The sequence below is a fragment of the Crocodylus siamensis genome, chromosome 3 (genome assembly GCF_052110815.1).
Source record: "Crocodylus siamensis isolate JL-2025a chromosome 3, ASM5211081v1, whole genome shotgun sequence".
NCBI classification, from domain to species: domain Eukaryota; kingdom Metazoa; phylum Chordata; order Crocodylia; family Crocodylidae; genus Crocodylus; species Crocodylus siamensis.
This window is the reverse complement of record NC_143397.1, coordinates 60414884-60424013: the sequence shown is the minus strand read 5'-3', so window position 1 is coordinate 60424013 and position 9130 is coordinate 60414884. Positions and strand designations below refer to the sequence as shown.

The window sequence follows — 9130 nt, the reverse complement described above, 5'->3', positions numbered from 1 at the left end:
CAGGTGTTGATGGGGTCAGGGCCTTAGCTTTCTGCTTGAGCAAAAGAATACAGGACAATGGGCATATACTAACAGGTGTGCGTGCACTAACATTACTGAGAACAGGGGGGTGTGAATCTGAAGCAAAAGGAAGCCCCCTGCAACCATGGACGCTCTTGCAGGACTGTGAGGCTCAAGGAGCCTGACTTCTCTCGTTATTAGGATATATTGCTGCAGAGCCAAAATGGACAGGAAGGGGCTTCCTGCTTCTGCTTATCGGCTGAGACCAGTAGATAAAAGTGCCTTGAGCACCAAACTCTGCCATGAGGCCTTCTTAGAAGAGGTGTGGTGTGTGTGCGCTTCACTTGAAGCACAAATATCTGTGTGTACACGTGTGTGATTCACTTTTGAAGCACAAATACCTGTGTGTGTATGTACGTGTGGGATTCACTTGAAGCACAAATATCTGTGTGTGTGTACACGTGCATGATTCACTTTTGAAGCAGAAATACTTGCATGTGTGTACGTGTGTGTGGGATTCACTTGAAGCACAAACACCTGTGTGTGTGCGTGTGAGAGAGATTCACTTGAAGCACAAAAATTCCTGAGCCTAAAGCCCCCCCGCTTCCAGTTTCCGTGAGAGACGACGGGCCCCGCGGAGGCGCGAAGCCAGCCCGACACGGGGATCTGCCGTCCCCCCGTCCCCGCTCGCGGGCTGGGCGGGGCAGGGTGGCCGCGCTGAGGGACCCGCGCAGGCGAGTTTGCCGGCAGCGCCGGACGGCGGCACCTGCCCGTGCCCGTGCCCCTGGCTGGCGGCTGCAGGCAGCGGGGCAGCGGCGGCCCAGCAGGGGTCACTGCTGCCTCAGCGCTCCGCGCCCGCGGCCCTCCAGGGGAGGGGAGCGGAGCTGAGGGCAGGGCAGGCAGGAGCAGCGGCGTCTGCGCCGCCGGGGCCGGGGTAAAGCCGCCGCCCTGCTGACACCATCACCCGGGGAGACGGACACAGCTGAGCGGCGGCTGCCGGGAGAGGGCGGCGGGCGCGGCTGCAGGTGGTGCCCGCCCCGCACACGTGGCCGGCTCCCCGGAGCGGGCTCGCCAGATGCTGGCGGAGGCGGCAGCCGGCGCTTGCCCCTGAGAGCTCGCGTGGCAGGGCGCGGGGTGAGCGCCCGGCCCGGCCCCGCCGGCATGGGCTGCTTCTGCGCCGCCCCGGAGGAGTTCTACTGCGAGGTGCTGCTGCTGGACGAAGCCAAGCTGGCCCTCACCGCGCAGCAGCAGGGCATCAAGGTAAGTGCGCGGCGCCCGCGCGAGGCAGCCCACGGCCGCGAGCGCGCGGGACGCCCGGCCCCGAGTTGCTCTCGCCCTATCGATCCGGCAGGTGCTGGCCATCTTGAAGCGCTCCTGCTAGAGAAGCGGGGCTGGGAGGCAGCCCTCGCCCAGCCCTCCCCGCGCCATCCCGCCCCAGCCGGCCCTCCAACCTGGCACCGCGCAGCCCCGCGACCCCACCCTGGCACAGGGGAAGCAGGGGCAGGGCATTCTGCTTCTTTGCACCCCGGAGAGAAACCCAGGGGTTTCAAATAGGGAGCAGTTCAAACGGGGAATAGGGCACTCAGAGATTTCAACTTGTCCATGTGGATCTGATACCAATTCCTCCCCACCTCCCTGGGAGGACAGGGCTGAGAGGGTAAAGACCCCCCCCCCCCAATTAAACTTGCCTCTCCTCTCAGCATTGCACCCCTCCTTGCTTTCTCCTCTCCCACGCTGCTCATGGGAAGAGCATTAGGAACCCAGTCTTGCGGCTCTCTGCTCCTAGAGCAGTGGTTTTCAACCTTTCTTTAGGCTTGAGGCACCCCCTGAGAGACTGGAGGCACCGATGAACTTGAGGCTCCCTCAAGGCTGGAGGCAGCCCTTGGAAAATGCTATCTCTTGGTTTTTCACTTCATTTTGGCAACCCCACTGTGGACCCTAGAAAGGAACAGGGATGGGAAGACCAGTCCTATTCCGCCCTGCTGCCTCTGTTGCTCTTTGAGCCCAGCGTGCGCAGCGTTTGGTCCGTGTGTAGCTCTGTGATGCTGGAACATCCTTGTTGCAGGTGAATTCTTCAAAGAATTCAGCTGCTGAATTCTAGCAAGTTTCTACTGAGCCCTTGAGAGTTGAGAATGCTTTGAACTTGGTCAAATCTGGGTGAATTGACATGGGGTCAGCTGAAAAGGCACATCCCATGCACTAGACCAGGGGGTCACACCTTCGCCCCATTTGAAGTTCTTACCTCAAAATAAAGAGGTCCTGGGGCTTCTTTTCAAAATGGGTGTAACATTTATTTTTTTAACACGGGCAATAAAGAAGTGTTTTTCCCCTAAACTTGTTCTTGGAAACACTTGATCTGTTTTAGCTGAAAGCTTTGAACAATCAGAGTCAGCCTGAGGCAAGCACCAGACATGGGAAGTTTTAGCCTGAATGGTTAAAGCTTGTTAAAATTATGGGTAGCAGAAAACAAGATATTATTTAAAGATGCTGAGTAGTCCTAACTGTAGCCTGTAGTACTTCCAACTGCAGTGGTAGTTGCTTGCGCACACACACTGCCATGGTCCGGTAGCTGAAATTAAGTTCAAGTCCACAGTTAGCTGAGTAGCAAGCAAACCCCAGTGGCATTTGACTTCAGTTCACATGGATTTCAAAGACTAAATGTCAGTTCTTGGGTTTATAAAGCTTATGCATATACATTAACAAAACTTGCTAAAGTACGTTACCCTTTGCTTATAAAGACAGAGAGACATTCAAGGACGTAAGGGGAAGATGCTGCAAACTGTACATACGGTTATCATCATAGACATAGATCCTTAGAGGGGATTGGTTTGCTTGGCTCCTCAAACCTGTCTGATGTCCTGTTGAAATTGGGACCCCGAAGAAGAAAGGCTTTACATGTGTAAATCTCTCCTGGGATTGGAGTTGTAGGGTATACAATGAAAGGAATGGTCAGTTTTAACTTATTCTGTTAAACTAAAACTTCCGTTTAAAATATGTTTTGTCCTTATCTTACTGTAACATAGTGATACAGTGCATATTATTTTATGTGCCTTTGCCTCGGGTGTGAATAAAAGACCTAAGCACTTATGCCACCTCAATGCTTATTATTAAGAGCAGTGGTTTTCAACCTTTTTGGAGTCGAGGCACCCCTTGAGAAATTTGATGCACCTCTCAGAAAATGCCAGCTTTTAGTCCTTTACTAAATTTTTTTAATATAAAAAAATAGAGCAATGCTTCTGCTGCAAAGAACTCAGAAAGACCAAAAAAGGTCAGAATGTTTTTAACATTATGGATTCCTATTTGAAATCTCTGGCTTCATCTTGTGAATCGTGTTTGCATGCCTAACAGTGCTGACATTGTGTGGCAATCCACTGCACCCTTGGAAACATCTCAAGGCACCCCAGGGTGCCATGTCACCCTGGTTGAAAGCCACTGAATTAGAGGAACAGCCTACTAAGCTGTTTGCACCTGCAGACTTCTTATGCTTCTCATTGTGGCCTTGAAATGGACAAAACATAGTCTTTCAAGGCAGCTTGAAATTGAAGGCTCTTAGTTTCACAAATTATGTTGTTAAATGCAGTTACATTACAAAGTAGAGGTGGGACTAAAGGGTTCTTATGTATTAAAGTGGTTTAGCGCTTGAGCTATGAAGATAACTATAGTTTGTTGGAAAGCGAACAGGAGGCAAAAGAATTGTGACTGGAAATGCTATTATGTAGGTAAGCAAGTTTTGTATTTTCTCAAATAAATGTAAGTGGAATACATTCTATCATTTGGTATTTTACTGAAAAATTAACTTAAAAATTGTTCTCTAGACTGAAAGTCAGAAGTGGCTTATTTCAGTTCTAAACACTATCACATTAATAACCATTTTCATGTATGTATTTAGAGATTCAGGGCTTAATTTGGTTTACTTTAGGCCAAGACAAAAGCATTATTAAATTGTACTTTTTCAGTAAACTTTTCCAGCTTGCATTTTTTGCTTTGAATCAAAGCTTTTATTAGAGCTTCAAGTCCTGGATCTGTCCTTTCTTCTGTTCTCACGTTGTCTTTAGGCCTGCAGTGGTGCAGAAAACGCAGCATTTCTTTCCACCTCTTTCCCCCAAATGGATATGGGTCTGTTAGAAACAAAAGCTGTGTCTTGTTTTAAATAACTGTTCACTTGGTTGCTGTCAGTTGGTGGACTAGATAATAATAGACTCACTCCTGCCTCCACTGAAGTCACAAGGAGTCTTGCCATTTACTTCAATGGGAGAAAGATTGAGCCCCAAGTGACTCCTCCTGGATATACTAATCAGTTTGATAGCTTTTTAAAATAAATCTGAAGGAACTGCAAGTGGATCTTGGATTTGATATTGATGTAAATGCCTGAGAAAGGAGAAATGTTACTTTATCAAGGAATTGCCACCATATTGCTTCAAGCAATATGTTTCTCTTGGTGTAGGTTGCAGGTTTATTATATGTGATAGTTGCACATGGCCATGTAGGATAATAATCATGACTGCTGAGGAACGCATGAATACAAGAACTATCAGTATAGGAATAGATTTTAAATTGTGCTTCAGACTAACAAAATGAGCAGAGGTACATAAGATTTTTAGGTTTGAATCCAGTTTAAAAATATTTAGCACTTTCTATCCAGAGATTTTATAGTGCTTAACAAAGAGAGGAAAGTATAATTATCCCCATTTTGCAGGTGGGGAGAATGACTTGTAGAGAAGACAAATGGCTTGCCCAAGACCACTTAGCGTTCAGTCTCCTGATTCCTACTCCCATGCTAGTGTCCACTGGACCACATTTAGTCTGGAGGTTTTATAAGGGGGAGTGTCAAACTCATCCCAGGCTCTGGGATGGATCTGCACCACATGAGCTCCTCCTGGGCTGGATCTGTGGGGCTAGCAGCGACTGCAGTGCATTCAGACAGCTGTGTGGGTCCAGAGAGGGGCAGTGGCATGTGTCTGCATTTGGGTGGCATTGTGGAGCTCTTGCTAGGTGGCAGCACAGAGCTGGGCATGTGTGGTGGCATGGAGCTGCATTTGGGAGTCTGTGCAGATCTGGAGTCATATAGCAAGAAGCTTCTGCTTTTGGGTGACAGTGTGGAGCTGGGTTAGCTGCTGCTGATTGCTATGTCTATTGGGGTCCAAGGACCCCAAATTCTGTGGCAGGCCGTTCTCTCAGCTTCCGGTAGTCAGATGAAGCAGTTCTTTGGGCTGGATCTGGCCTGTTGACCATATATTTAACACCCCTGACTTATGATTTTGTTTTCTTTATACTTGATTTTTATTTCTTGCATTTCATCGCTCTCACTTTTCTTGGATCATCATCATTAAGAAAAGAGCTCAGTCATGGGAAAATGTAAAGATTGTCTGTCTACCTTAAAGGTGTACTGTTAAGTGTAAAGATAGGCCACATTTCAGGAGAAAGCATTGCATGGAACCAACTTTATGACTTTCGTTTGCATTTTCATTGCCCTGGCATACAGTGCCTAGAGATCTAGTTTATTGTAGAAATATGCAAAATTTGGAAACTATTAATAATCTCAACCAAGTTAAAGACTGTTCTTTGTGAGTATGATATACCATCTCTCTATGTATATAGCTCTATTCATGTGTAAAACTTTTAGGCTAGGGCCACAATTTCCTCCTGTCAAATAGAATAACTAAGGAAGAAGTTCAGGTGACCAGTTAAGAAAAAGGAAAACCTAGTGCTGTACTACAGATAGGTTGGAAATTGGTTGTTAATGGAAATGAAAATACCTACTTTTTTCAATCCTGTTATTTTGGCTAACCTCCACATCTGTAACCAGTAATCAGATAGGTTTTATGGTAGAGGTAACTTTGTTTAAACAGGCTTAGCTTATTTGCTACTGATGCAAAATGTGTCATTGATGATTGTAAAGGTATTGTCTAATGTGTATACATTTAATATATGATTCTGCTGTATAGTATAATTAAGCCTGTATACAGATTTACTTAGTGAAGATAGTTTTGTTCTGTTACCCATTTGTAATCCGACTATTTAAGAACTAGTGGCCATTACTTTGTAAGTCATTTTTAAAATGCTTTCTTAATACATATTTTGTTTTGCTGATTAACTATAAAATTTCAGAAATAAATGGTGTCTTATAATACAAGATCCAGGATCTCAGTAAGTATTCTGTTTTTACTTTTATTAGGAATGGAGTCAAAGTTATTAAGAAGAAAATTGATATATTTGTTCAAAAAAATCAAGTTATTTTGAAACTGCCCTATTTTGTGTCTCCATTTTTTGTTGGAATAAGTAGTACCATCTTTGGAAAACATTGCTAATTCACTAACGCAAAGATCTCAGAGCTAGGCTTAAATTGTTTGTTCATTAAATAGGGCTGAAAAATAAATCAAATGTAAAAGCAAAAAACCCTAAAATGTTCCCGGAAACTCATTCCTCTACACAAGGTTGTGCCCGAGTCTAGAAACTAGTGGAAACTAATTCAGGACTGTCCAACTTCTGAGCAGCAGGAGGCTACATGCTGCAGGCTGTCCAGCACACTGTGCCAGCTATACATGGGGATCCCCTCCTCAATGCATGCCCCCACCCAGTGTGTGTCTAGCATGGGCAGCCAGGCTGCCCACCTCTGTCATACACCATGTGGCTAATTCAGCTTCCCCTTTTGCGTGTGCCACATCATCTGGGCAGGCAGCCTGCCCCCGCCACTTGTCATGGTGCATGTAGTGTGCACAACCCAGACTTTTTCCTAGTACCCCTCCCACCATGCTTCCCTTCCCTTCAGGGCCAGGGCCAGGGTTAGGGTCAGGAAGTGAATACCAGAGAAGGGAGAATGTTGCTACTACTGTAGTATCCAGGGTCTCCAGGCTCAATGGGAGGAGTGGTGGTTGGGCAGGAGAGTCCTGATCAGTTGCTTTGGTAGATATCTCCTGGTTAATTACACATACCACGTTTTAATAATTTAACTACAAAGAATACTGGCAGCATTAACAAGTCTAAGAGTCTCATGCTTGCAGAAAACCAGATTTTGAGTTATTACACTGTATGTAAATTATAGTCTATCCAGTTATTTAAAGGAAATAGTGGTAAATCAAGTTCAACTCCATTTTTATCTGTTTAGAAGACACAAACTAATGAATCAGATTCACAGAACTAGGATTTTTTTCTACAGAACTAGGATTTTTAGCTAATTAGCATAGAGGTGAGGATAGGTCAACAATGGCATTGCAGTAAGAGAAGTTGTGTACAGGATGATTACTGGTAAGAATTAAAGTAATTTATATGTACTGAATAGATACTACTGGTTTTTTTTACTGTGTGGTTGCCATCAAAACTGGTGGCAAAATAAGGTTTACGCCTATGCCTACTTAAACCCTATTTTTGATGTCTCAGTTTGTACTTGTGGTCCATACAAGTCCATACTATTGCATGGCCCTCTACATTGCTGAGGTGGGGGATGAATTTTACCATTTGAAGGTTATATTGTGGGCCAAGGAGAAGACTGAGAGGTATGTAAGGTTTTTAAAATGGGACTTGGGCACTTAAATTTCACTCAAATCCAAAAAAGGAATCTAGGACGCCCCTGGTCCAGCAACCATGAAAATCATTAGGCTTCTAAACACCTACCTGAGATTTCAAACACATGGAAGTGTCCCTCTCTGTGTACCTAGATGCCTAGATTGTACATAAGCTTTTTGATCAAGAGTAGCACCTGAACTTTGCCTCAGTTAGGTGTTCTCTAGAAGTATGCTGGTTGTATAGCAACACTGTTGATTTTGGCACAAAGTACAGTAGCCAAGGTCATTTTTGTTCGAAAACATGTCCAGGAGAAAAAGTAGTGATGGTGGTTCCCACTTTCTGCGTTATAACCTGTTGGTTAGAGAATTCTGGGCCCTCTCCATCCTGAGGGGATTCAAACCCCATCCCAAAGGAGAGTGCTATAACCATGAAGCAGTATGCCAAGCTGGGTGTGGGTACCCTCTACCATTCCTAGACAGCTGTGCAGATTGGAATACAAGAGTCTTGGAGCGAGAAAGACAGCTAGGAAGAGGGAGCCTGACCATAGCCTGGTTAGGGCACTTGGTGAATGTTTGCCAGGGGATGGGGGTAGACGTAAGTTCTAGTCCCTGTTCTCAGGATTGTTTGTTTCTATTTAGTGACTGTTTAATGCAGACAAGTTTTAAGAACCTGGAGGACTTCTCCTTCCCACTAAGCTACAGAGTTAGCAGCCCTCTTTTTTTGTTCTCCTTTTGGGCCAATGATTCTTGCATTTTGGGCTGCACAGTGCCCCAGTTTCTTCAATAAGAGGGATGGAGAATGCCCCATCCAGACTATTCTTTAACTTGGTGCTTAGAGCACTCCTTTAGGAGGTGGGCCATGGTTCTGAATGTTTTATTACCTATGGGGATTTTTTTACCATCTGTAATTTTTCCTGAGCCTGAGGAAGGGTGTGTGCACCCTAAAACTTGCAGAGAAAGAGAGTTTTTTGAGATTTCTTAGTTAGTCTAATAAAAGGTATCATGTCTGAGCCACAAGTTCTAGAGTTTTGCATGTCTTTTTGTCTTGGACCATCATGGCTACCAAATATATCCCTACTTACTAGCTATTATTCCAAGGTGGTCACTATCCTCTCCCTCTTAAATGCCCATCCTCAGAGCTGTCTGGGTTCTGAATTCTAAGTGGACAGTGATGCTTAATGTGTACCCGTGCATCACTTGTCTAAGCCCTAGAAATGGTTGGGAGTTTGGATACACCCCTTTTTCCTATTGGCTAACCCTAGGTAGCATCTTTCACAGTATGTGGATTTTTGTGAATTGCCCTGTGGAGATGCCTAACTCTCCCCATTAACTGTAGAGAGGTGCCAACTTGAATTATAAGGTGAAGCCTAATGCCTGATTTTCAGGTGTTGCAACACCTGAACTGAGTTCATCTAGGGCACTACTCTGGATTTTGCTTAAACTCTGCTATGCTTGCATGTACGTGCTTAAGAAGTGTGAGGCCTTTTTGAAAAATAAAACAGCATATTTTTATCACAATAACATTTGCCCACTGAGAATCAGAATAAGTTTCAATTTTTGAAAAATAGCACCTCTTAACAAACAGAAAGGCTAGGCTGCTTTACTTAGGTGCCTAACTTTATCTAATC

General features: G+C 45.1%; 1 protein-coding gene across 1 annotated transcript in view; it reads left to right on the top strand.

The window, feature by feature from the left end:
• The first annotated feature begins 895 nt into the window (after window positions 1–895).
• EPB41L4A (erythrocyte membrane protein band 4.1 like 4A) overlaps window positions 896–9130 on the top strand; it is a 220303-nt gene continuing 212068 nt past the window's right edge. Inside the window, exon 1 of the mRNA XM_090038376.1 lies at window positions 896–1260. Within this exon, the coding sequence (XP_089894502.1) occupies window positions 1162–1260 (99 nt within the window). The 5' untranslated portion in view covers window positions 896–1161. The remainder of the gene's footprint in view (window positions 1261–9130) is intronic.